The sequence below is a fragment of the Lepidochelys kempii genome, chromosome 8 (assembly GCF_965140285.1).
Source record: "Lepidochelys kempii isolate rLepKem1 chromosome 8, rLepKem1.hap1, whole genome shotgun sequence".
Classification (NCBI taxonomy): domain Eukaryota; kingdom Metazoa; phylum Chordata; order Testudines; family Cheloniidae; genus Lepidochelys; species Lepidochelys kempii.
In genome coordinates this window covers 44464668-44492247 of record NC_136387.1, presented here as the reverse complement: position 1 = coordinate 44492247, position 27580 = coordinate 44464668, and the positions used below count along the sequence as shown (strand labels likewise).

At 53.1% G+C, this 27580-nt stretch overlaps 1 protein-coding gene across 6 annotated transcripts; it reads right to left on the bottom strand.

The window, feature by feature from the left end:
* Window positions 1–885: 885 nt before the first annotated feature.
* Window positions 886–27342, bottom strand: HMGCS2 (3-hydroxy-3-methylglutaryl-CoA synthase 2). 6 transcript variants are annotated; one of them, XM_073356274.2, is made up of 12 exons: window positions 27151–27342; window positions 25023–25477; window positions 22395–22520; window positions 15617–15781; window positions 14313–14481; window positions 11204–11299; window positions 10081–10134; window positions 8820–8990; window positions 6752–6858; window positions 5794–5919; window positions 4511–4634; window positions 886–1066 (listed from the first exon to the last, which is right to left on the bottom strand). In XM_073356274.2, exons 1-11 carry the CDS (start codon window positions 27261–27263, stop codon window positions 4528–4530), a joined length of 1689 nt encoding a protein of 562 aa, XP_073212375.1. In that variant the 5' UTR covers window positions 27264–27342; the 3' UTR covers window positions 886–1066; window positions 4511–4527. The 6 variants fall into 6 exon arrangements, with proteins under 6 accessions (XP_073212375.1, XP_073212374.1, XP_073212376.1 ...); XM_073356273.2 differs by having other exon boundaries at window positions 886–1614; window positions 27151–27341; XM_073356275.1 differs by lacking the exon at window positions 10081–10134 and having other exon boundaries at window positions 886–1614; window positions 27151–27340.
* Between the last annotated feature and the right edge of the window lie 238 nt (window positions 27343–27580).

Below are 27580 nucleotides of genomic sequence, written 5' to 3'. Positions count from 1 at the left end.
ACAGCTGTGATCAAGTTAGAGGCTGCAGAAATTTACCATTTGCACGTGCTCAGTAGAACTTGCTAGACACTTGCTCTTAGTCTCCTGGGCATTCTAAGTGCACTGAGCTGGCTCCCAAGCCCCAGGCAGCCTCCTGCATCATTACCAAGCCATTGCACAGACAAGCGCAGAATTATTTTTCCACCATCGAAGTATTCTTTGGCTAAGGGAAAGGTGGGCAAGGTTGCGAGCCTGGAGAAGACTGAGTTCTAATCACAGCTCTTCCAGTGACTGGAATTAGTTGTCTGCACTGCACAGCCTAGCCCTTATTACAGAGCAAGATCTCCTAGTGCTTGCTGAAGTGGCAGGGCAGGAACATTCTCCTCCATACCCATTTTGCAAGCCTGGGAAATCCAGATCTCAAATATGGCAGATCCCAGAATCCTTCACTTAGCCATACTGTCTCTCAGATGGAATGTGCCAAATCTGTGTGCTGGACTATGACGTCTACAATAAGACTGACTCCTGCACAGCCAGCATCACAAAATGCTGGAGGATGCAATAATGAATGGACACCGTATAAATGCAAAGAATAGTTAAACACAGCACTTAGCCGCCCCCATCTCCTTCCAGAGCCAGGAATAGAAGTCAGGAGTTCTGATTCCCAGCCTCCTACTGTCTAGCAAAGAGCTGTGCAGCCCACTGGTCCAGCCTGTTGCCTCCCCTTTAGGGGCTCACACACACAACCTGAGACTCCACAGCACTGTCTGAAGAACAGCCTCACCAGCATGACCAGATCATTGCACCACCTGGTGGCAGTAACGCTGTCACCCCCCACACACACACAGATGAGGGCCTCTCATTTAACTGTGGCTTTTGGTTTCCCTTCAGTGTGATGTCGCTGTGTTTGCCTCCGCTATTGATAATGACTTTATTTCTGTATGCAATATAAAAGCATATGGAATACAAAGTAGTACAGCACTACGCCAAGTGACATCGTCTGAGCCATTCTTCGTAGGCCAGTTCAGCCAAAGGAAAGCTAGCACCACCCCTGGAGGGAGGAGCTAAGGGCCGCTAGGGGAAAGCTCTGAAGAAAGGAAGAGAACAAAAAAATCTATCAAATTTTAAGCCACCCTAGAGGAGAATTTCAAACAAAACCTGCGGACAGGCTCTGGCTCTGTTCAGCCTAGATCAGCATTGCTCTGAAGGCTTATGGAATTTATTTCTTTTCAATAGCACCCTGTGGTTTGCTCCCATTGAGTCTACTGGAGCTGGCCAAAGGGCGGGGGGGCGATCCGCACACACCCAGATTATCACCCTGCCACTGCAGAAATGTACTCCTCCAGCAAAGGGGTGCCAAACGGGAGGGACAGAATGAGCGCCTGGCATCAGAGAACATCCTAAACCAGGCACTGACATGGTCGAATGGTGTGAAGCTCTCAGCCAGGCACGCAGGGCTGCATTAGCTCTATGGGGCCCTTCAGCCAGGTATGCAGTCCCTGGGAAAAGCAACCAGTCTTTCCGTTTGCGATAATGGAGCCAGAGTGTTTGCAGTTGGTGCGGTGGGAGCCTGTGGGCTCTGTGTTGGTGGTTTGGCCATTGCCTTGGGATCTGCTCTGACGAGGCTGGGCAGGTCTACAGGGACAGAGCAATAAGAGTGGATTAATTTGCTGTCTCTCTCCCACCCCTGATGGTAGCTCACAGCCTTGGTACAGACCCCAGCTCCCCCCACCTAGGACACCAGCCCAATAACTGCAGCCTGGGGCGGGGGGTGGGGCGCTCTTTCCTCCTTCAGAACCCGTCCAACCCCAGCCACTTCAACAGACAGGAGCCGGCCCATGTTCTGGACACTTGACAGTTTCCTCCCCCCTTTGGGGAAGGCGTTAGCCCCTCTCACAGTGCACAGCAACAGTTTGTTTGTAGCACACTTGCTCCAGGAGAGCTAGCGCAGATATGTCTCTTCCAGCTGGGAATCACCCCCCCAGCTCCAAGTGCAAATAGGCATGCAGCATATGCGGGTAGAGGGACCAGAGAACCAGAGTCCTGCTGCCCCAAAGTGCCAGCTAAGCCCCACCCCCAGGGTCCGTCAGCCCCACCCAACTGCTAAGCCCCTCCCCCAGGGTCTGTCAGCCCCACCTAGCCGCTAAGCCTCTCCCTCTGAGCAGTTCTGTTGAGTCCTGGCACTGAGTCCTACCATCCTCCTAGAGCTGGCTGGGAATTTGTCTGCATGATTTTCCAATGGAAAATACAGTTCTGGAAACTTTTCAGTTTTCCCTTGTGAAAATCTAAGCAAAATATTTCATTTCAGGTTGGTTTGAACCAAATCAGAATATTTCAGTTTTGAACTGACCCAAAATGTTTAATTCTGTAGCAGTTCAGTAAAACATAAAGCTGTATTTACATGTCGTGGCACGTTGCCTTATGGGAGTGGTAGTTCTGGCCCCTTTCTCTCCCATGGGCTGGGCCCCTGGAGCACTACATCTCCCATAAGGCATGAATTTCACACTGACCAAGCTATGTGGTGGCTCATGGGAATCACATGCTGTTATGGGAGATATAATCTGACCAGGGAGCCTGGCCCCCAGTGAGGACAGGTGACCCCCACAAGGCAATGTGCCACTGTAAGGAAATACAGTTTAATGTTGAAATGACTCCGAATAGAAGCATTTTGATGTGAGGAACGTTGAAAAGTTTTGCTTTATTCAATAACGCTGAAACGCAATGTTTAGACCAGGGTGGGCAAACTTTTTGGCCCGAGGGCCACATCTGGATGGGGAAATTGCATGCAAGGCCATGAATGTAGGGCTGGGGCAGGGGGTGGGGTGCAGGAGGGACTGCGAGATGTGGGAGGGGGTGCAGTGTGCAGGAAGGGGCTCAGGGCAAGGCGGTGCAGAGTGCGGGAGGGGGCTTAGGGGCTCAGGGCAGGGGGTTGGGGTGCAGGAGGGGTGTGGGGTGCGGCAGGGGGCTCGGCGCAGGAGGGGTGTGGCAGGGGGCTCAGGGCAGGGGGTTGAGGTGCAAGAGGGGTGCAGGGTGCTGCAGGAGGCTCAGGACATGGGGTTGGAGTGCAAGAGGGGTGCAGGGTGCGGCGGGGGCTCAAGGCAGGGGGTTGGAGTGCAGGGTGCAGGAGGGGTTTGAGCTGCGGGCTCCGGCCCAGCGCAGCTTACCTTACCTTGAGTGGCTCTGGGATGGCAGCAGCATGCAGCCTGCCTGCCCTGGCCCCATGCCACTCCCAATAGCGGCCGGCACCACGTCCCTGCAGCCCCCACAGGAGGAGGGCGGGGGCAGAGGACTCTGCACGCTGCCCTCACCTGCGGGTACCTCCCCCGAAGCTCCCATTGGCTGTGGTTCCCCGTTCCCGGCCAATGGGGGCTTCAGGGGGTGGTGCCTGCAGGAGAGGGCAGCGTGCAGCCCTCTGCCCCTCTCCCCCAGGGGCCGCAGAGACATGGTGCCGGCCGCTTCTGGAAGCTGGGCCAGGGCAGGCAGGGAGCCTGCCTTAGCCCCGCAGCGCCACAGGGGTGGCAATCCCGCAAGCCAGATCCAAAGCCCTGATGGGTCAGATGCGGCCCGCGGGCCATAGTTTGCCCACTCCTGATTTAGACCTTGCTGTTCAATGGGAAATTCCAACCTTTTGTCCCATTTCAGGACCAAACAAAAGGTTGAAATGTCAAGATGGAAATTCCCAATTTCACTCAGCTCCCCTCTGTGAGCTCCTCTCTCCAAGGGCATTTTCCCCCTGCTAAACCCTGCCCAGATTTAGAACAGTGTTGCATGTTGCTGGGTAAGGAGTGAGAAACTCAGGCTCTATGCTGGCAGCAGCTGCTGGGTCACTAGCACTGAGTAAGGCAGCAGGCAGAGCTGCCCTCAAAGAGCAGGTGAAGACCGAGAGGTGTTAATGCACTGAAGTGTCTACACACACATGCAAGGAACATGTGAAACGAGGAAGAAGAACTAGAAGAGCCCAGACTGACCACCAGCCAGTCCCTTTTTGCATCTTGCCAAGGATTTCACAGAACTCAAAGAGGGACTAGACCTTTATCTGTCTATCAGGGGAATCCAGACATATGATCAGCAATGACAAACATTTGGGATGGGACACCAAACCTGCTGCCTCAGGGCGTAAGCCAATCTCCAACTGCTGGAGACCAGGATGAGACCCAGTATGGTGGGGAGATTACATGACCTCTGCCTGTTGTGAGGTTCTTACACCTTCCTCTGAAGCAACTGGCTCTGGCCACTGTCCAAGACAGGAGATTGGGCTAGCTGGACCAGGGGTCTGGCCCTTCCTAATGTTCTGATGAGCACCCAGCTGCTGGATGGTCCCAGACCTTCTCTGTTCCCACTGGAATCATCCTTGCCTTGTGGAAATCTCCAGAGTCCCTGTTCTTCCCATGCCCCAGGAGAAATGGACTCAGAAAGGAAGTTCCTCCAAGTACTGCCTTGATTCCCTGTTCCTCCACCCCACTCGCCCAACTCCCCATCTGCCTTTGTTTGTCTTGCAATCACCAGGCCCCCAAGGAGGATTCAGACCCACCTGGCAGCCTGTCCCCCCTAGAGTGGCCTCCTGGCATACTGCCGGCGGTGTTTGTCATCAACTCGCTCCAGGTACCAGGTGCCAGGGAACAGGTCGTCCTTAGAGCCCTGGGGAGTGTGGTTTACTGCAGAGAGAGGAACGGGATTGAAGCGTGGCTGCTCCAGGGTGCTGCAACTGTGGGGCAGGATCCCCTGGTGCTGGGGCTGTAAACAACCTGGCAGCATTGCCACGGGGAGAGGGGCAGCTGCTGGAGGCGTGACCCTGAGGTCTGGATCTCCCTGCAGGCTCCCAGCACAGTTCTGGCTGGGCAGCCCTGGCAGGGATGAGATTATATGAATGCTACAACTGGGAACAGCTGCCAGGTCTCCTGACTTCCAGTCCTGGGCTCCAGCTACTGGCCCCCGCTGCCTGCAAATACACTACTTGGGAGCCGGAAGGCGCTCTGGCCAGACTGGCTCCAGAAAGCTCCAGCCAGCCAGCTCTCCAGCACAGACACTAGATGATGGACGCAGCACATCTGAGCTCAGTAAGGCTCCTGGCAGGTGAGGGCCTCAAATGATCCTCCAAAGCCTTGGCCTGCACCTCCACTCAGAGGTTGCGGGAGAGAGGGGGGTCCCATGCTTCCCCAGCAGGGAAGAAGGGTACTTAGGGCAGAAGAGACCTTGTTTCCCTGGACTTAGTTTGTACAGAATCAAAAGAAGAAGGAGGGCCAGTGGTAAGGGAGCATTGCCAGGTAATTAACGAAGGGATGTGTGTGTCCAGCTGTTCATGGTGGTTTAGCAAGGGGGCCAGTGTCTATTGCAGGATTAGGATGTCAGTAGGAATTTCTCCATCGTGCCTGGGACACTGAATCTAAGGCCAGCCTGGGTGAAGAGACACCTGCCCTTTTTCTGTTACCCCAAGGGTTTTCAGGCATGTCCCTAGAGGGGACCATGTGCGGTTCCATGTGTATTGTCTGCCAGTAACTTGCAGCTGCCGGAGTTCACTGATATGCACTGATGTTTCCTGGATGGCCATCACGCAGATTCCACTCGGATTCAGCCCCCCCAAGCAGCAGCAGGGGCTTCCCAGTAATAGTTGCCATTGGCAGGGGTCGCAGGCCCGAACCTGCACCCTCCTCCACTCCCACCCACCCTTTGAGAGGAGCTGGAGGTGCTCAGCATGACTGAAAATCAGGCCCCTTCCTGAGGATTTAGAGGCCCAATATTAGGCAGTCCAGCCCCACTGAGGTGTCAGCACCAGAGTGCTGGCTGCAGCTGGGCCCTCTGACTGTGCTTCCTCACCCAGGTGATGGGTTTCCTCTCTCTGCTTCATGATCTCTGCAAACTCCTCTGGGGGGACCTGCTTCCGGGCATCCAGGCGAGTCTGCAGGTCAGAGAGGCTGGAGAGCAGCTTGTCCAGGGGGGAACCTGGCAAAGAGAGAGTCTCCTGGTGAGAGAGCGAGCAAATCAGGGCTAGGGAAGCCGAGAGTACCCAAGGGATCCATAACCAATGAACACTGCCCCATCAGGTCGCAGATCCCCTGCAGGGGACGACGGGTGTCCAGGTAATTCCCCCTGCAGACCAAGGCTGTCCCCACAGGCCCTGTACACCATCTGTCTCCTTCCCCAGGTGGGCAAAGCCATTCAGAAGCCGACAAAGAATCCCTAATGAATCTCACCTCACCACACTGTGTGGTGGCCTGAGCTCCGATCCCAGCACCCAGCTCGGGATGAGGGTGGAAGCCCAGCTGGGACAGTGTCCCTCCCTAGGGCTTTCTGAAGTCACACTGTGAGTCAGGTCACATTCCAATCTTAGCCAGCTGCTGAGGGGCCTGCCCACACCCACACCATGGACAAGCAACCCCTTAACTGCCCCCCGGGTTTGTGCACCTGCCTCTGGAGCAGTGGGTGCTGGCCGCTATATCAGTCAAGAGTGGCTGGATTCTGGATCAGGTTTGCTGTGGCAGTTCCAGGGTCCCCCTTTACTGCCGCCCACTGGAAGGCAACCCCCCAAAACCCGTTCAACACGGGGGTTGTCCAGGCCCACTCTCCGGCCCCCACCCTGCACTATCTGCTCCTGCACTCAGGATATTTACAACCATGTCCGGGCTGGGGACTCAGGAGCTCCCCAGGCTTAGGGCTGGGCTGGGAACCGAAGCCTCATCCCCAGGCCAGAGCAGGCAGGATGACCCTCCACAGCCATCACTGCCACCTAAGGCATCCGATGACAAGCGAGGGGAGGAAATAGGAAGGGACTCACCTGGGGCAGCATCCTGCGAGACACGCATGGAAAACAAGCTTGCAGCCAATCCTGAGCCATAGGAGAAGGCCCCAATCCTGGAGCCAGCCAGCTGCTGAGCAGAGTATCTGTGGCAATTCAAACCAAGCTGTCAGTGGAGAACATCCGTGCTAAAGGGCAGACGCCTCAAATCCTGGGCGCTACCCACACGGCCTGGCAAGCTGACGTCCCAAGGGGCAGTGTGCGGGCTGTAGGTGAGCTACTCTGACCCAGGACATGCTGGAAATCAGAGATTTTATTTTAAATCAGTGGGGGGCAACCAGAAACGGCCCCCGGGCTGAACCTAGGCTGTACCTCCATAAAATAGAAAAGATCCCCCTGCATGACAGCAGGTAACCCCAGGAAGCGGGCAGAGAAGGGCAGAAGAGTTTTGCCTCCTGCTCCTGTCACTGGCGTTAAGGACTGTGGGATCCAGGCGAGGAGCAGAAGCAGGTTTTGGAGTTGCAAGTGGGCACCGCTGTGGGCTGATTTGGTGATGACGAGTGAGGTAAAGGAGCGTCACCTGCGTCTGAGCCACCAGGAAACCAGATCTGCAGTTACTGCAGGGAGAAACTGTCTCCAGGCTTTCCATACCAGCAGGCTCCCTGAAGTGGGGCCTAGAAGGATCAGGTTCAGACATGCCTCAAGACAGCAGCTGGGAGAGCATGCATGAGGAGCCAAGATACCCTGGTGATGGGCGTGATAATAAAAACCAGAGGCTAGACGAGCAGCACTGCGGGGAGCATTAGTGTGCATGAGAGCAGGGAGAACAGGGGACGCTGCTGTGTCTTGGGCAGAACTAGGAGCTGTGGGGGAGAGAGTGCGCTAAGGGCCAGGCGCCGGCAGGCTCTGTAAAGCACAGTTAGCACCATCATCCTTGAAGTGCACGATTGCCAACCTGCAGGAGCAGGGTCTACCCCACCCTCAGAGGGGCTGAGTCTTTTCTTTCCCCTCTGCCTCTGACACACACTGGGTCTGGTTAAACGGCACCGATAACTTGGATTTAATTGAAATTCCTGTGGCTGCCCTCGCTGCTGGGAGAGAAAGCCTCTGCTCTCTGAGGGGGGCAGGGAGCAAGCAGATGGAGCCATCCATCTAGCTCCATGAAGCCCACCCAAGGAGGGTGTCTCTGGGGCGTGGTCTCCCTCCCCTGACAGGTGCACAGAGCTGGGCATGCAGTTCCAGGCAACTCTATGCAAGGAATGAAATAAAAAGACCTTTAAAGTTGCAGAGTGAAGCACTGAAAGGGAAAAACCCACAGACAGGTCATGGCAGAGAAAAGGTCACTGTGCAACCCTGCAATGTGCCCCCTTCTCGGGCCGAGCTCTCCTGATGGGGAGTAACTGCAAGTCAGGAGAAGGTTGCAAGAACAAATATTTTATAATGGCAAACCGCCCCCCCCCCCCCACACACACACCTGCTCATGTGTACACACATACCCATTCTCACACACACGCATGCACTCAAGCATCTGCCCACTCACATGCACGCACAGGAACGACTGAGCACACATACCCCGCTGCTCTCAAACACGCACATGCTCGCACGCCTGCCTGCTTGCACACACGCACGCTCACGCACACACACACACATACACGCGCGCATGCCCACACACCGCACAAACGCCCACTCACACACACACACACACATCCACATGTGCACACATACTCTTGCTTGTGTGCACACACATGCCCAACCACTCCAGCACGCACGCACACACACACACACACACACACAGCTTTGGTACTCGAATGGCTGAGTCATTTTTGCTCCAGTTTTTAAAAAAACGTAACCCCAGGCAGAGACCTGGAAAAATCACAGCTCTTCTTTCAGTCTTCCCTGCATTGCGGCTCAGTAGCTGAGAAAGACCCTTTGGACGAGGAGTAACTGCTGCTCAGCACAAAGGCTGCAGGCTCAGACCCCAACTGAAAGTCGGCTTTGTGCCCAACCCTTTGGCTTGTTCTCTGCCGGGCTGTGGGAGTCCCAAGGCCTGGGGACGCAGGGGTGGGGCAGGGCTCGGCGGAAAGGGATGCTTAGAGTTGGCACTCACTGTGCGAGGAGGGAGGCGAGGCAGCCATACATAGACGGGGTGTACATGTTGCCATTGCGAGAGGAGAGGAGCAGCGAGGGCTTGGTTTTCTGGCTGAACATTTCCAAGCTAGCTTTCTGAAAGGCCTTCTCCACATCCTTGTCGGAGTAGGTGTCTTCCAGCTTCACCCCCCTGGGAAGAGGGAGGAGGAGGTTCACTCGTGGGTTCAGCAGCCAAGGGGACCAACTGCACTGAGAAAATGCACCAGCTGCCCAGCACGAATCCCCTCTGGCTATCCGTCTCCCCACAGCGGACTGTGTGGATAACAGCAAGGGTCGATGGCTGGCAGCTCTGCAAATATCGGCTACTGAAGTGCCGCCAGCCTGAAGTCCTGCAGCCCTGTCTACTCACATTGCACCCTGCTTGAATTTGCACAGTCCCTACTGGGGAATCGCTCCCCTTCCTGGACAGCCGCTGCCCCCGGAAGAGAATCTCACCCGCCTGATGGGCCATGGCACCAGCTAGGGAAATCTCACACTCCCCGGAGCCCGGCTAGAAAGTCTTGAGCCCCTCGAACAGCTGCTGCTCCCACACCCACTTTGTGTTTCCATTTTTAGCAATCGAGCTGGGTGACATGATACTCATCATGCCTTTGCTGCCAGTGCAGACATGGACCTGCTGTGTTCAGCCTCATGCCAGTCACTCAGTAGGGATGCAGAGCAGCAAGGAGCACTCAGCATTATCTGGGGAGACGCCTGCAGCTGGCATTAGAGAAACCTCAATACCCCCGACACAGAACTGTCATTCACCAAACAGCTACCATCCCCCCATGGAAATCTGACCTGCTGCAAAAGCCCACGTGCCCTTTAGGGACACCTCTGTGCCCCACGTGGTCATGGCCTCCGTGGGAAATCTCACCTGCCATAGCAGTAGTACAGCTCCCAGACAGCAAACAATTCCATCAAGGCTGGGAGTGCAGACCTGTTACTTGGGGTGAAATACAAGTGGGATGGTGGCGTTCTCCCAAACTCAGGAAATTCAGAAGGTAGGGTAAAGTCAAACAAATCCACACACGTTACAGTCTGGAAATGCAGCTAGGCACCCAAACAGCCTGAACTTTGCCCCGTCTTGGCCTCTCCCCAGACAGTGAACTCTTGGACACAGGGTGTACTTGAATGTGTTATTTTTAACAGCAGAACTAAATCTCTCTGCGGCAGCGAAAAGCTGAACTCTGCCCCATGCTGACAACACGAGAACCGTAGGTGACAGATGTGGCAATTACCTGTGTATCCTCACCAAGCTTGACTGAATCAGGTTGAAGCATTTTAGGAGTTCACTGTATTAAAAATGAAAATGTTCATGTATTCCTGGGGGGTTGTCTGGAATGTCTCTAGTAGGGAGCCGGGACGAATGTAAACCCTGGCAGTGTTCTGATCTTCAAGGGACTCTTTGAAACAATGGGCCTGTCATAAATATAAAGGGAAGGGTAACCACCTTTCTGTATACAGTGCTATAAAATCCCTCCTGGCCAGAGGCAAAACCCCTTCACCTGTAAAGGGTTAAGAAGCTAAGGTAACCTCACTGGCACCTGACCCAAAATGACCAATGAGGGGACAAGATACTTACAAATCGGGGGGGACGGACAAAGGATCTGTCTGTGTGATGCTTTTGCCAGGAACAGATCAGGAATGAAGCCTTACAACTCCAGTTAAATTAGTAAGTAATCCAGCTAGAAATGTGTTAGATTTCCTTTTGTTTAATGGCTGGTAAAATAAGCTGTGCTGAATGGAATGTATATTCCTGTTTTTGTGTCTTTTTGTAACTTAAGGTTTTGCCTACAGGGATTCTCTATGTTTTGAATCTGATTACGCTGTAAGGTATTTACCATCCTGATTTTACAGAGGTGATTCTTTTACTTTTTCTTTAATTAAAATTCTTCTTTTAAGAACCTGATTGCTTTTTCATTGTTCTTAAGATCCAAGGGTTTGGGTCTGTGTTCACCTATGCAAATTGGTGAGGATTTTTAATCAAGCCTTCCCCAGGAAAGGGGGTAAAGGGTTTGGGGGGATATTTTGGGGAAAGATGTCTCCAAGTGGGCTCTTTCCCTGTTCTTTGTTTAACACGCTTGGTGGTGGCAGCATAGGGTTCTAGGACAAGGCAAAGTTTGTACCTTGAGGAAGTTTTTAACCTAAGCTGGCAAGAATAACTTTAGGGGGTCTTTCATGCAGGTCCCCACATCTGTACCCTAGAGTTCAGAGTGGGGAAGGAAACTTGACAGGGCCAGACAAGGCTGAACTTTTAGTTGAGTAGGTTTCCCAGGAAATACTTGTGGGGGGAGGCAACTTCTCATCTCTGGCCTTTCTCTTAACTGTGCCCTCAGGAGTAACCTATTGTCTGCAGCTCACCTGTTATAGGAGGACAAGATGAGAGGTCCCAGCTGGATAAAAGAGGGACTCACAGATTCACTGGTGGGCTTGCTCTCAGCCAAGGTGGTTATGGACCTATAACCACAGAAAAGCCACTTGGAGGGGCTTGAATGACTGTTTGCCTGCTAGAGCCCTTGCTAGAGACAGGGGGTGATCTCTGGTGAGCTTATTAGCTTGAGCATAGGGTCCTTTATTGTTTGCAGTGTTTTCTCTGTAACACTTTTATCTTAAGAATAAATGTTCTTGCTTAGAAAGAGCTAGGTGGTAACTCAGCTGTGAACAATTACACTGATCAGAGCCTTTGAGGAGAAAAACAAACCAGGTGTGTTTAGGCCACCTGACTTGCTGGGGGATTCACAGTGTAGGCAGGGAATGATGCAGCCAGAAAAGACAGGAGGGAGAGAAACACGTGTCTCTGCCCCAGAGAGGTGACGGCTGGGGAGCAAGAAGCCTGAGAGTGAGTGCCCTGGCTGGACCATGGAAGGGGAATACAGGTGCAATTGCCCTTAACTGTGAGATCACACAAGTATGATTGAGGCTTTTTCATGTTTATTGACTCAGATAAGATTAAACTGATTTTAAAAGGCATATAGTGTCCTTGTAGCTGTGTCGGTCCCGGGATATCAGAGAGACAAGGTGGTTGAAGTCATATCTTTTATTGGACCAGCTTCCAAAAGATATTACCTCCCCCACCTTGTCTCTTTAAAAGCCTTATTGTTGTTTTTTCCCCCATTTTTGGCATCCCTTATGTGGGATTGGGATGGTCTCAGCTGCACATACACACACCCTGCACAAACACACAAACGCCCTAGTTCATGGCCCCCGAAATCTGACCTTTCTGTTGAGTAGAGCTGATGCAATGGGCAGTTTTTGAAAAGCTATTTAGACTGATGGCCATGTTTTGCCCCTATTTCTCATAACTGAAAGATTGTCACAAAGAATTTACCCCATTTCAAAATGGCTCCCATCTCCCATTGTTCTCCATAGGACTGAAACTACAGCAGCACTCAGGGAAGATGGCGCTCCCCCCGGGTGTGCGGAGGCACTTCCGTCCCACTGAGGACAATAGGAGATAGCAGCCATTTTGAAAAAGGGTAGTTCATGGACTTCTCTAGTAGACCACTAACCTTCAGCTAGGGTGGCCAGATATCCCAATTTTATAGGGACAGTTCCGATATTTGGGGCTTTGTCCCATATAGTTTCCTATTTCCTGCCCCCGGTCCCGATTTTTCACACGTGCTACCTGGTCACCCTACCTTCAGCCTCTGCAGAAGGAGAAACCTTCAGTTATGAAGAATGATGGGGGGGAAATTATCATGAATCCAATTATTTACCTTCCTCTGCAGCCTGGGGCATGGGTCTCTTGCAGGTTTAAACTAGTGTAAATGGTGGATTCCCTGTAACCTGAAGTCTTTAAACCATGATTTGAGGACTTCAGTAACTCAGCCAGAGGTTAGGGATCTGTTACAGGAGTGGGTGGGCAAGGTTCTGTGGCCTGCCATGTGCAGGAGGTCAGACTAAATGATCACCATGGTCCCTCCTGGCCTTAAAGTCTATAAGCTGGAGCCTGTGCACAAGATTCCAGGGCGTTTTAACTCCATGGGAAGTTTGAAGAGTCAGTGTTATTCTGTTACTGAGATTATTAGGGGCAAAAAAAAGTCTGGTGTAAAATTAAAAATACCTCCTTTAAGAAATGCAATTCCTAAACTAATAGATTGCCTTGTAAATTCTCTGAAAGTTCATTCTGCTCTCAGAGAGCAGCCACTCCAGGGATGGGAGGAGCTGCTGTATTTTCATACATAACAAAGTGGTTGAATCCCTGCTTTCAGTGCACAGCTCCGCTCAGGCTTCATTACTGAGTTGCTACCAATGCTTCCTTGGCAAACGACAATCTGTAGCTCTTCGATAACAATCCTCGTCTCTCAAGAGAAAAACGATTCTCCCAAAGAATCATTAGCCCCAATCCAGCCAGGATAGCCAATTTGCCACAATGCCTGCAAAACACCTGACGCAGCTAGGCAGTCAGTGTGCTGAGACCCCTGCTCATCACACTGACCAGCATTGTCTCACTGTTTCCTTCTGCTCCCCGACTGTATCCACCTCTTGTCCTTTGTCTCACACTTAGACTGGAACTCTTTGGAGCAGCTCTTTGTTCCGTGTCTGTGTGGCACGTAGCACAGTGGGGTCCTGGTCCATGACTGGGGAATCTCTCAGTGCTGCTGCTACATTCCTGTCCACTGACTCTGGCTCTATGGTCACATGCACTCAGCACTCCCCCAAACCTCAACACAGCAAATAGCAGAGAGCCACGTCCCACCTGACCGCAGGCATCCCTTGAGGTAGGAGCCCTACTCGTCCCAACATCCACTAGCTAGAGGGCTCAGACCCCTTTGAATGCCTGCAGCTCCCATGCGAGCCTTGCCCCCGCCCCACCCTCCATGTGCCAGCCTCCCCAGCTTACAGAGTCGAGTGTCTGCAGACCCTCACACTGAAATGCTGCCTGCCATAATGCATCAGCCCCTGCCAGAGGAGTAAGACGTACTCTGACGCCCAACACCCTGCCAGGGCACCCTTTGCCTCCCCATCACCTGCCGCCCTCGCTAAGGAAATCACACACTCACCCCAAAAATCTTCCTACAATAACCTCCCCGCTGAGCGTCCGCAGCGCCCCAAGGAAAAAACAGTTCCCACCAAGATGCTCCTAACATGGCCTAGTGGATGGAGCATGAGACTGGAACTCAGGGGACCAGGTTCTATTCCTGGCCCTGCCACTGGCCTGCTGGTTAAGTCACTTCCCCTCTCGGAGCCTCAGTTTCACCATCTGTAAAATTGGGAGAATGCTGCTGAACTGCTTTGTACAGCTCTGCAGATGACAAGTGCTAACTTAAAGCTGGGTATCGTTATCAACAGACATTGAAAAAGAATCTTTCCCTGCACAGTCCCTATGGGGGATGTACCACAGATGTGTGGACCACACTCCAATTTTCTGCAGCCCCCACTAGCGGAATTGCCCCTCCATGGATGTCGGCAGCCCAGAGACTCCCACACCCCTGGCAGAGGCCACTCCTGCTCTGTAGCGCTCACCCACCTGAAGGCCTGCAGCCCTTTGTAGAGGCCGCTCTGTGTGTCGGGGTTGGGAGCTGCTAGGAAGTCGTTGAGCATCATTCGCCCCACAGACTTCTGCACCAGTTTGCAGAAGGGCGTGTGGAAGATCATGAACTGGAAGTCTTCCAGGGTAAAAGGTTTGTCCACCCCCACTGCAGCAGAACAGGAGACAGAAGCCACCCATTAGAGACCCATCAATCCCACTCTGCACAGAGAGCCGCAGCACTTGCAGCAGGCACTGAAGGCAAAGACCCATAGACCTGCCCCACAGAAGGCAATGGGATGGGTGGGTGGGGAAGAGACCCACAGCCTTCCAATGCTGCATAAGGAGACACCAACAACCCCATGGATGCCAGAAATGGGGACAATATGGGGAGACATATTCACCCTCATACTAAACTAGGGCAGGAGAGTTCCTCACAGCTCTCTGGCACAGAGTCTCACCCTTCCTGCTGCAGGAGCTACCTTGAAAAGGGACTGGCCCCTGGAGCTGGAAGGGCTCTCTCGATCCAGCAAACTATGAGTGCTGCAGACTCAGCTACCACTACCTGGGCTCAGTCTAGGGGCCTGTTCTGTTCTGGGGCAGTGGGCTGGTTACAATGGCTATTCAGCACAAGCCCATGCAGCCAGGCGCTCACACTTTTGTCCGATGGGGAAGGCCCTCATGGCTCTGGCATGCTGCCGCCAGCGAGCTCCCCGGGCACAGAGCCCTGGATGGGTCACAGCAGGGAAACATGGGTTATAAACTCTCCTCAGATGGAGGAAACAGCACCCACCATTTCAACATGTGCTGTCTGTCTGATCACCGAGCCAGGCCTGGCCCCTGGCCTCGCATTAACTAGTTTCTTTCCAACCGCTCTCCCACCACTTTGTCTACCAGCCTGGTCAGAGGCCAACAAATTACAGGTTCATGGACTTCTGGTGTCTCCACTTCCTATCCCCACCAATGCATTCCCATCACTCTTGGCCCCTCCAGTCTCTGACCTCTTTGTCCTCTTACCCAGAAATCCACAGGCCCTACAACATGGGGTGGGGTGGGGGAGACAGACACAATGGGGGTGGTGGGGGAGACAGAGAGACATACTGTGAGCTCCACAGAGGCAGAGGAGCAGGTACCCCAGCTGACATGGAATAATAGAAATGTCCAGCAGGAAGGGACCTTGAGAGGCCATCTAATCCAGCCCCCTGCACTGAGGCAGGACGAAGGAAACCTAGACCATCCCTTACAGGTGTTTGTCTAACCTGTCGCACACACAAGATTTCCCACTTCACTTGTAGGCTCTGTACCTTTCTGCCATTGGCTCTGGATTTTCTTGCGGTAGATAGAATAGCATTGATCCAGGGCCCGGAAATAGCACTGGATAGAGAGTTGCCCATCCACCATGGGATACTCTGAAGCCAGGTCTGGTTTGTAGAAATCATATACATGTTCCATGTGGGTTCCCCGAACACCTTGGAGGAGAGAAAACAGGCTCACCATTGCGTATTGGAGACAGCAGGGGAACAGAACCTCAAACCCTCTCCATACCAGCCCCCCACCTGCAACGAACCTCTCAGCCAAAACCCACCACAGCCCTTTACACACAAAATATTCATCCCGTAAAATTCACAAAATTATATTTCATGAGCCACTTTTCCACCTCCTCTTCCTGCTCTGACCTCATTCTATAGCCTGCATATTTGAGATCTTTTCTATGAAAAGAACCTTCTCTGGATACACTGGAAAGGTAGGTAGATTCTTCTACCATCCCCGTCCGTGTAGTATCTGAGCACCTTCCAGTTGTGCATAACGCAACACGACTAACATCTTGTGCGTGTGGCCCACTTTCTCTTAGCCTCCCTCTAAAGGGGAAATTCTGAGTGTGGCGGAGTGCTCGGAGTGTTTTTATATAAATATGTACGTGCTGCTCTGTGCTTATAACAGAGAAGACAGATCAAAGAAATGTGTTGGGCACTGGGAAGGGAAGGTGGTGAAGGATGGGATGGTCCTGGGTTCCTAGGGGAGTTCATTCCAGCTCAGCCCCCAAGAAAGCTCAGTCTCCAACACACACACGAGTTTTCCCTTATAGTAGGGAGGGAGGCCTGAGGTGCAAAGTTGTCGACCACAGTCCTCATCCTGGAGCTTTAAGCCTGGCCTCTTAGATACCCTGGGACAAAGCAGAGATCGAGCACCTGGAAGGTAAGGATTGAGGCAGTGTCATAAATATAAAAAGAAGGGTAACCACCTTTCTGTATACAGTGCTATAAAATCTCTCCTGGCCAGAGGCAAAACCCTTTCACCTGTAAAGGGTTAAGAAGCTAAGATAACCTCACTGGCACCTGACCAAAATGATCAATGAGGAGACAAGATACTTTTAAAGCTGGGGAGGGACAAAGGGTCTGGCTGTCTGTGTGATACTTTTTCCGGGAACAGATCAGGAATGCTCTTCATAACTCCTTAAGTTAGTAAGTAATCTAGCTAGAAATGCGTTAGATTTCCTTTTGTTTAATGGCTGGTAAAATAGCTGTGCTGAATGGAATGTATATTCCTGTTTTTGTGTCTTTTTGTAACTTAAGGTTTTGCCTACAGGGATTCTCTATGTTTTGGATCTGATTACCCTGTAAGGTATTTACCATCCTGATTTTACAGAGGTGATTCTTTTACTTTTTCTTTAATTAAAATTCTTCTTTTAAGAACCTGATTGCTTTTTCATTGTTCTTAAGATCCAAGGGTTTGGGTCTGTGTTCACCTATGCAAATTGGTGAGGATTTTTAATCAAGCCTTCCCCAGGAAAGGGGGTAAAGGGTTTGGGGGGATATTTTGGGGAAAGACGTCTCCAAGTGGGCTCTTTCCCTGTTCTTTGTTTAACACGCTTGGTGGTGGCAGCATAGGGTTCAAGGACAAGGCAAAGTTTGTACCTTGAGGAAGTTTTTAACCTAAGCTGGCAAGAATAACTTTAGGGGGTCTTTCATGCAGGTCCCCACATCTGTACCCTAGAGTTCAGAGTGGGGAAGGAACCTTGACAGGCAGTGAACCCGATATTCTATGGGAAGCTGGCATAGGGGGCAGAGGATGGTTTGTTGGGCCCATGGCATCCCATGTTGCTGAGGAGATGTGATGCCCTATCCTATATTAGCTTGAGTTTACTAAGTGCTGCCGGTTTCATGGCCAGGTGTACCACACTGCTGCAGCCCATCCGAGAGGTGATGAAGGTGTGTACAACTGGGGCCAGGCTGTCATCTGCCAGCATGGGGCAGAGTTCCCCAGCCAGATGGAGATAGCAGAAAGTGTTTCTCATGGACACTGCCACATGAGAGCTCAGCGTCAGCAAGGAATTCAGGAGCTCCCTAAGCTATGGACTAAGCTGACCAGTTGTGCCACCATGGCTGCAAACTCCTCAAAGTGCTTCCTCTGGCCGCCAGCACTGGCCATCCTGGTGACAGTGGTGTGGTTGTATGTGGTGAAGGAGAGGCAGAGCGGTGTGTCATCTGCATATCGCTGCACTTGAGTCTATGTCCTCTGACCAATTCACCTAGGGGCTGCATGTAGATGCTGACTTAGGATCAGGGACTCCACCGGCGATGGGTTCAGAGGCAGCAGTGCAGTTCCCTATCACTGCTGCTTGAGTGTGTCCCTACCGGATGAATTTAAACCATTTTAGTGCGCTCCCCGGGACCTGTCACCTCTCAGAGGCAGGACAGCTGTACCTCACGGCTGACCGTGGGGAATGCTGCAGAGAAATCAAGGAGGCTGAGATTGGATGTCTGCCCTCTATCCACTGACAGCAGGAGTTCATCCAGCAGTGCCACTGAAGCACTTTCAGGCCCATATCCTGCCCCGAATCCAGATTATGCCAGGTCTGGAATATTAGCTTCAGTTAGATGGGCATATAGTTGGCCTTTGGTTAATGACTCTGCAAGGTTGCTCAGGAGTGGGAGATGGATACTAGACAGTGCCCAGCTAGAACCGATGTGTCCAGGGCAGGTTTCTTCAGTGCTGCTTGGACGGTTGCGTGTTTGAAGGGGGAAGGGAAGATTCCTTCCCTGAATGAGGCTGGTTGCTCAGGACTCTCCTTCACTAGCCAGGAAGGGCCTGGGGTGGATTCAAGCTGCTGTAGGGTTTCCAGCCTTCCCCGAGGAGTGAATGTGCTGAACTCCAGGAATGGGCTGCTGGTGGCTGGATACAGGCAGAGAGGGCCCTGTTTTGAAGCCTTCCTGAACGGGCATTAACATTTCAGTGCAGCAGGACAATGGTTCTTTGCAGTCCTTGGCGCTGGGCTCTGGTGCAGGCTGTAGGCCCTCAGGATTGAGGAAGCTGTTTACCATCCTGGACAGCTCCTTAAGGCAGCTACTATGGAGGCAGATAGGACAGTTCAGGGCCTGTAATACAGCCTCAGCTTAGGCCTGGGGCAGCTGTGTGTTTCAATCTGCTTCAGCCTTCATTTTCTGCCATCCACACTCCAGCTCAGAGTTGGGAACAGCTGGGTGACAGAGATGGAGGGGCTGTGGGGGTGGGGAGACAGTGTGTCAGAGGTCAAGGTGGAAGTACCAGGATGATGATTCACCGGTTCCTCGACTCCGCATTCTGTGCTGGGCGGGCGGCTGTGCTGGAATTCAACAGCATCTAAGAGGCTGTGTGATCAGGTCAGGCTCACGGGTCTTGTCAGAGCTCTCACAGCTGCCCGGTCGCTGCCTGACGGAGGTGAAGTTCCAGCCCAGCCAGTGACTGGGCTGTGATGTGATCAGCAGCGAATCGACTCCAAAGACCTAGGTGTGACACACTGTGTGGGTTGGACCAGAGACAGCCTGTGAGATCCGAGGGCTGCAAGTGAGGACTTTAGGCTTTAGCATTGGAGGCCTTGTCAGCACGCATGTTAACGTCTCCCAGGACACCAAGTCTGGGGCATGCGCCAGCATTGTTAACAAGGGTCAGTGTAGTGAACCCGTAGTCTGTCTGTGAACGTGAGCTCTAGGTTAGCAATGGCTCCTGGTTCTAGCATCCGGTAAGACAAGGTCATCTAAAGCCATTCATCAGAGGTACCTCATTTGAACTTGACCTTTGCAGAGAAGACAAATGAAGTGCCACCTGGTTCCTGGCCCTGAGACAGGCTGGGGGAGACAGTGAGCCAGCTGTGATGAAGTGGGGATTCTCTTGGGTATTTCTTGGTTTTTCAATGGTTTGCAATGCAGACAGGGTGGGACTCAGTTTCCCTGGGTGTTACTGGTTTAATGAGATGATGGGAGAGGGAGTTTGTTGTTACAGAGGACCAGCAACGGAACTTGGGACCCAAGCCAATGGCCTGGAGAACGGATACCCCAGCAACTGGTGACCAGGAGGCCCAGCTTGGGAATCTCAGCCAGTTCTAGCCAGTGGGAGGTCAATGGGCTGCAGAGAGAGAACCCCGGTGACCTGACCAGTCAGTTCCAGCCAGTGGGGAGCAAAGGACGGCTGAGAGGAGAAGAGGCCCAGGCCACACTGTTTACCACGACAGAAGACAAAGGACAGAGGCGGGACTTGGGGGAGGTGTTATTGGATGCCCAGCTGGAAAGCACGGTGGCTCAGGACTGGAGGGAGAGAGCAGGCAGAGCCCACCTGGATGCAGGGGAGACTTAGATGTACTGTGCTGAGGGAGGGCCCTGAGAGTTTCCTATGCTGCATTCAGATGCTCAATAAACTCTCCTGTTTTACACTGGCTGAGAGTCGCTCTGGTCTAGAGAACAGAGTTGCATTATTCCCTCTGGGAGCGGAGGATCCAGGGGTCCAGAGCGAGTGGACTCCCTGAGGGGGCCCACGGTGAGAGACAGGCGTGCTAAGGCTCAGAGAGGTGTGATTCCAGGAGGGGGAGGGGTTTAACCCCGGAGAGAGAGTGGACCCCTGAGAACGGCTGTCACACTGAAGGGGGTTCTCCCCAGGGACCGTACGGGGCCCAGCGTGGGCACGACCTGTGAGTCCGTGACACCAGCGCGCCCACCCAACCTGGTCTCTGTGACATAGGCGGTCTCTGGGACTACATCACTGACAAGGACATGTATTGTTTGCTGGCAGTGGATCTCACACAGATCAACATGAGTCTGAGTTCATACAGCTTCGCGCTGCCTGCTTCAGGCCTGCGGCTAGGAAGCTTCCTGAGCTGTGCACAGGCAGCAGGCGTCTGATATCCGCGCTCTTAGATTGCTCTGTTTTCTTGTATGATTCATCCCAGCTTGGACAGTGACGGGTAAGACAGAGGGCTGTGTAATGCCTGCTCCATTTGCCACATGTCAGGGAAAAGGTGTGTTTGAACCCTAACACACTTGAGTCCTGGGAATGGGCACAGCTAAAGTAGCCTGTTCCTGGATCAGTCATGTTGGCCAGATTATGGAAAGATCTCAGCTTCTCTGGATCTTTGTATTTATTTATTTTATATCTCTTGTATACTTCCAGTCCTTTGTTCTTAATTAGGTCAAGCCACATGTGTACTGGGCCTGGGACAGTTGTGTCCATGGTTTGTAATTTGGCAAGATCTTCCAAAAAACCCTTTATTTGTTTTTGCAAATTTAGTGTCTCTTAGTAAAATCCTTTGTTGCCTAAACCATATGCTCCGTTTCCATCAAAGCCCTTATGCTTATGACAAGTTTCACCACACTTATGCTAGCTGGATGGAAATGCACAGACACAGGGCCAGCGTCTCAGCTGGTGAAAGGTGACATAGCTACACTGCCCTCAGTGCAGCCAGGCCAATTCACACTTGACACATAGTTTCTCTGAGAGTGCCACCACATATTTTTGAAGCTGGGGCTTCAATCAGTCTCTCTTTATTTAGCCAACCACGAGGCTGATGGCGGCTGTGGAAATTCAGCAATTCTTCGCAATTAGCTTTAAGACCATGTTACATGTTGCGTCATGTCATGGGGCGTGTAGATCCCATGTGGACCTGGCAACCAAGGAGTTACTAGAGGAACTGCTGATCAACCTTGATCAGCAGCCTCACAGCAGTTAGGAGAATAACAGAGCTGAAAAGCAGAGCGGTTGGTGGCTGCCAGAGAAGGCAAGCAGGCCAGGGACCGAGGGTCCTGCCAGGAAGCTAGTGAGAGGCTGCCCCAGAATGACAATGACCCATAGACAAAATAGCCAGAGCCACAGGCTGCAGAAACCGACAGACCCAAGGGAGGTAGGAAGAAGCTCAGGGCACAGCAGGAGAATTGTGGAGGACTGATTCTGCCTGCCTGGATTCAGGGCCCTGAGTTGGACCCAGCGGACTGGGCGGGCCCGGGTTCCCACACCTACCCCTTAACAGCCAAAGGGGGTTCTCGGCCCCTTGAGGACAAGGCCCAGCTAACCCCGCCAAGCATAAGGGGAAGTCCATAAACCCCAGTAGGATGGAAATTAACGTCTTTGACCCCAGAACAGGACTACAGAGAGTCAGAGAAGAAGAGTGGACTGACCACCCCGCTGATCCAAGCGGACTTTGTGCAGTGCCCTGTCTGGCCAAAGGGAGGCACTGACGCACTGGGGCACCACTCCAAATGTCTCTTTCCATGAGGTTTAAGTAGTTCTGAGGAGCCAGACATCAGGCTTGTAAGATGACTGCACCTGAGAAGTTCTTTCCTCTTTTACATTTTATTTTCATGAAGGCCTCCTTTGCACAATTCACCTCTGCATGGAGGAGACTGCAGCAGCTTGGACTTGGTACTCGACAATTTTCTTTTCATACACAGACTTAGTGGCCAAGATTTTGAAAAAAGGAGCCTAGAATTAGGCTCTTATGTGCCTACTTATGAATTAACCCAAGTTGAGTGGGTGCTGAGCACACAGCAGCTCCCACTGACTTCAGACCAAAACCATAGCCCTTACTCATTACTGATCATCTTATTAAGAGCCAGGAAGTGCCCCATGTCCCTCCCTCATCCTGAAATATGAATTCCACAGGAGACCAATTGCTGCAAGGCTCAGGAAGGATTGATGTCCGGAGACACAACCTGGGACCACGTGTCTCCAGGGCTAAGCTGCCCCTGGACAGTGGCCTATTCCTGGAACCCTGGGCAGCTCTGGCCAAGCACCAAAAACTCCTAGGAAAGACAAAGTCATTCTATTAACAGTACCAACCTCTCTCTAGCACCAGGGGGGCCTCTGGTCCAACCAGCATCGCTACAGCTCCTGCCCCTCCTGTGGGACGGGCATTGCCAGTGGCATAGACTGCAATGTCACCACAGACCACCACTGCATAGCGCCCTAGGGTAGGGTGAGAACACAGAATTGGTTAGGCATAAACATGAAAAAAATCACATGCAAGTCTAAAACTCTGTTTATCCCTCTGCCAAAAGTTACACTGCGGTTAAGTTTGCATATATGTAAGGTGGAAAAATCCCTTGAGACTTGTAACCTGCAAGGGAAACAAAACTGAGCATGTGCCCTTTTCACCACCACCGCCTTGCTTTGATGGATAGACCCTTTGATGGATAAAGGGGGCCTGACATGTTTAAGTTTTTTATTTAAAAAGGTTTCTTCCTCCTTGTTTGTATGTTACAAATTCAGAGCGGCCTAGCCAGGAAGCCTGGGATGCTGCCAGACAACTCGTGCAATCAGGACATTACAAGACTCAAAAAAGTGGCACCCAAGGTGAGATGAAGGGTTTAGTCCATGTTTGCTTTTGTTAGCATCGACTTCACTTCAGCAAGTAACATGTCGAGGGAAGGAAGCCTTTGCTAAATATGCAACATCCCTGCAAGAGAGAACAACAGACATCCTCTGAAATAGCCAAGAGGTCCTACAACCAAACCAGGGAAGCCCAGAGCCAGCACTGAGTCTGGATCCTTTTAAGGCAAGGACACAAGGATAACTTTAGAAGCCTTTCCAGCCCTCTTTACATCCTAAAAATCAAGAAAAGGGCACAAGTGCAATTTTGCGGGGAAAGAAAGCTTTGAAAGTCACCTTTAAAGTCCCAATCTGCCAAGCAGACGTTTACAGGGTCCCCTGTGCAGAAACGGCATGGCCAAACTGCCATGGTGACATGGTTTCAGATGTCGCCTGCTGCCTTACTGTCACAGATGTGCATCTACCTACCCCACAAAAAGGGGGCAGGGGTTAGGACTATGGAGACAGGACTGTGGAGCTCTGGCACTACAGAGGCCGGGCTGCTTGCCTGGCGCTTGGCCATGTTCCTCATTATGGGAGACAACAGGGCTCAACTCTTTCAGCCTGAGGGCTGAACATGCTTAAAAAACATCAAGTGGCCCCAACCAGCACAGAGCGGCCCATCCCCTGCTATTGCACTGCTTGGGATGTCTGCTCTGCATTAAAGCAACTAGAACTTGTACTGAACAACTCTGCTTCCATCTGACACTGATTTAACGGCAACAGAAGCCGGAGCCTGCTGTTCCCTACAGCACTCTCTGAGGCTGCAGGCCGAGCCGGCATCCCCGCTGCAAGACAGAGTTGGACCTTTGATCTCTGCAGACACTCCCCAAGTCCTTAGGTAATAGTAGCTGCTCCACACCCAGGGAGCAGAAACCCTGGGCAAGCACCTTGCTGGTGATTCCCCGACCATGAGGAGGATTCCCCAGTGAGTGTAGCTAATTCCTGTGCCTCCCTCCTCGCAGCTCCTGGTGCAGCCAAGCTCCCAGCCTGCTCTCCCTGTAGCTCCAATGCAGCAATGGGATAGTCAGAGCTGTTTTCCTCCCTCCTGTGATACTGCAGGTAGCCAGCGGGGGAGCTGCTGAGCAGCTGCACCAGGCAAGGCCCAGTGGCTGCTCAGGGGGCTCCCAGCAAGGCTGCAGTAAGGGAAGCCATGGGGAGACAGGGAGGCCAGGCACAGCACCGGACCTGATTCAGACACTTCAGTTCCAGTATAGCAGGTCCAGCCCAGAGAGCACACTGCCAGTTTGTAACCAAACTAGGGTTACCAACTTTCTGATGGCAGAAACCAGAACATCCTTGCCCTGCCCCTTCCCTGAGGCCCTGCCCTTGCTCCACCCCTTCTCCAATGCCCACTCCCACTCACTCCATCACCCCTCCCTCTCCTCCTCCCTTGCTCACTCGCTCATTTTCACCCGGCTGGGGCAGGGCGTTGGGATGCGGGAGGAAGTGAGGGCTCCAGCTGGGAGTGTGGGCTCTGGGGTGGGGCTAGGGATGAGGGGTTTGGGGTTCAGGAGGGGGTTCAGGGCTGGGGAGGGGGTTGGGGTGTGGGCTCTGGCTCGGGGTGCGAGCTTTGCAGTGGGGCCAGCGTTGAGGGGTTTGGGGTGCAGGAAGGGATGTGGGCTATGGGCTACGGTCAGGCAGGGCTTACCTCAGATGGCTCCCTGAAGCGGCAGCATGTCTGGCAGCTGTGGAGCAGTGCTCGGGATGGGGGCAGCGCGCGGAGCCTCCCTCACCGCCCCTGCACCTTGGGGTCAGACATGCCACCACTTCTGGGAGCCGCGCAGAGCCACGGCAGGCAGGGAGCCTGCCTTAGCTCCGCTATGCCACCAACTGGACTTTTAACATTCCGGTCAAAAATCAGACACCTGGCAACCCTAAACCAAACCCCCACTATCTTCTAAACACTGTCTCCCTCAAGGCCTCAGTTCAGAGCCTGGAAGGCCACCAGTTTGGGGTATCAACCACTATGAAGCCGGGGCAGCCATTCCCCCAAGAACCTGCCCTACTGCCACTGGCCATCTCTCACTGGCAGCCCTGGCTGGGCCCCGGGTGGCAGAGCAGTGGCATCTACACCCATGCTAGCTGGATGTCACTCACCGTCCCAGGAGCTGGACTCCACCCAGTCAGCAGAGTTGAAGAGGGAGGCTGTGCCTCCATAGCAGGCGTTGGTGGTGTCGATGCCTTCAACGTCCGTGTTCCCCGAGTCCTGGAAGAGCTGCATTAGGACAGTCTTGACGGCCTTGGACTTGTCAATGATGGTCTCTGTGCCGACCTCCAGCCGTCCAATGGAGTCCCAGGAGAGGCGGCTGCGTTCCACAAGGCGCTGCACCACAGTCAGGCACAGGGAGTTAATGTCCTCGTGGGCCGAGCAGAAGCCCATCTGCTTCTGGCCCAGGCCCAGGGTGTACTTCCCGGCTTCCACACCATCATACTTCTCCAGCTCCACTTGTTCTACGTACTGTGAAGGGAAGTAAACCTCCAGCGCGAGAATCCCCACGTCCTTTGGCCATGAATCCGACCGAGACAAGTGCTCCACAGAAGCAGTGGAGAAACTGAAAGAGAAGGAGAGTGCTGAGCGTCCTCCGACATGTGGTGGGAGGAGATCACAGACTCCCCAGGGGCACAGCCAGCTGCATGTGTGCACGCACAGACCTAGTGCAGGCCACGGAGGCCATACCAGACACCTGAGACTGTGACAGCATATAACACACGCTGTCCCAAGACAGACCCCAGAGGAGACAGCAGACCCCTCACGAGCAGTGATATCTGGCTGCACACCCTCACCCAACACAGACTGGAGAGCCAAGAGAGGGCACAGCAGCCTCCTCGCAGGCAGCAATCTGTTAACTACACAGCCCGTCTCAGAGATGTCCCCATTTGCAGATGTCTGCAAAGCAGCAGCAGGGGCCCCTCTCCACACATGCACAGAGCTGCTTTGATTCGTGCTCCAGAAGGGAATCTGCATGTTATAGAACTTGTCCCCACCCCCACCCCCAAGGCAGTGTTTGTTTTATTCCAAGACACCCCTTGTTTTCAGTTACAGCTAACTAGAGTTGCCAACCCTCTGGGATTGGCCTGGAGTCTCCAGGAATTAAAGATTATGTCATGCAATGAAATCTCCAGGAATACATCCAACCAAAATTGGCAACCCTATTACTAACAGCTCTGTTTGTTACTCTACTTGGAGAAGAACAAGCTTTTTTGCAGCTCTGAGTAGTCCGTTCCCCCAGCTGGTGAAGGATTGTTCCCTCCAGTCCTCTTGCCAGTCGTGTGTTAAATGGACAAACTCAGGGGGCTCCCTTCTGCTCCTTGGGGTGTTATTCCACGGCCTAACAGATCTCCTTATACTCCATTACATTGCCTTTACCTACATTCCCTACCACTACTCCCAGCTCTCTAGTCCTCTCCTGCTCTGTTGTTTACACCCTAATTAGTTCACGTATAAAAGGGATCAATTCATAGGCCATGGTCAATGGAGAGGCTCCCATTGTCTTCACTGGCTTGGCATCAGGCCCAAAGTGCTCTGTACAGTGAGTGCTCCATGTTACTATTCAAATAATCTTCGCAGCTTTCCCTCAGCTCCAGCCTGTTGCTGCCCTTCTCTGAAATGCTTCCAAAAATTGTCATCCTTCTCTTTGGGGTCCAGCTGGATGCCCCTCTGCACGCCCCTCTGCACGGATACTCCAGATGTAGCTACACCACGGCTGCAGAGAGAGGCTCTCTCCCCGCTCTGATGTGGGACAGGGTGGCCTTGCATGTGCAGCCAACCCAGACTGCAAACTTGGGTCTAGTTAGCTGCCACCCTCCCGCCCAGGTCTTCCACCCGTCCTGGGTCCCAGCACTCTCCCTCCCCCTGCATACCTGCCTTTGGGATTATGTCCCTCCACTCTGTTATTGTCAAACCCCGGGCCCTTTGTATTACTGCTCTGTCCTCACCCTGCTCACATCCCCTCCTAATGCAGTACCAGCTTTGCACTGCGCTCCCTTCTCCCAGATCTCAGTGTGGCTGTTGTGTCAGACCCCCATTCCCTGGCAGTGCCAAAGCCTCCCTCATGCTGGAGTGCAGAGTACAGCAAGTCAGGTCAGTCCCCAGCAGAGAGCTATTCAAACACACTCCCAGCTGACTGGGACTGAGCTGCCAGGATTCCCGGAGCGTCCCAGCAGGGGCGAAGGAGAGTGCCCCATGTCCCGACCCTCAGGCCTAGCTCCCCAGTCTGCCCCTCACCTGGCCTGCTGTGCGGCAGCTGTGAGGTGTGCTGGCCGAAGAGGCCACTCCTGCCTCTTCAGCGCTCGCTTCACTTGCAAACAGCGCCTGGTTTGACTGAAGAGGCGGAACATTTTCCCCAGGCTGATGGGCAAGTAGCAGCAGCGAGGTCTCTTCCCCGGCCCCGCCAGCACTTATATAGATTCCCTGCAGCAGGGCCAGGCAAAGTCCCTCCCTGTACTTATCAAGGGAGCGAACTGTGTGTGCTTCACTCATTGCTCAACCAAAGGTCACCGCACACTGGCCAACACGACAAAACAGGAGCACCCTTTCCCCACAGCCCCCAGGCCCTCCTTCACCACTGCCTCCTGCACGGCCTTGCTCCCCTCCTCACCTCCTTTCCCAGCGCTGCATCTCCCTGCAGGGCTTGCCTCATGCCCCGTGGGGCCTG

Excerpts from the sequence above, each read along its gene's own strand:
- HMGCS2 (XM_073356274.2), bottom strand. The coding sequence starts at position 27,263 with ATGTTCCGCCTCTTCAGTCAAACCAGGCGCTGTTTGCAAGTGAAGCGA. Across the intron at positions 15,782-22,394 it reads CCCCCTGGTGCTAGAGAGAG|GTGTTCGGGGAACCCACATG; the intron begins GTTGGTACTGTT and ends CTCTCCTCCAAG. Across the intron at positions 10,135-11,203 it reads ATCTTGTCCTCCTATAACAG|TGAACTCCTAAAATGCTTCA; the intron begins GTGAGCTGCAGA and ends TTTTTAATACAG.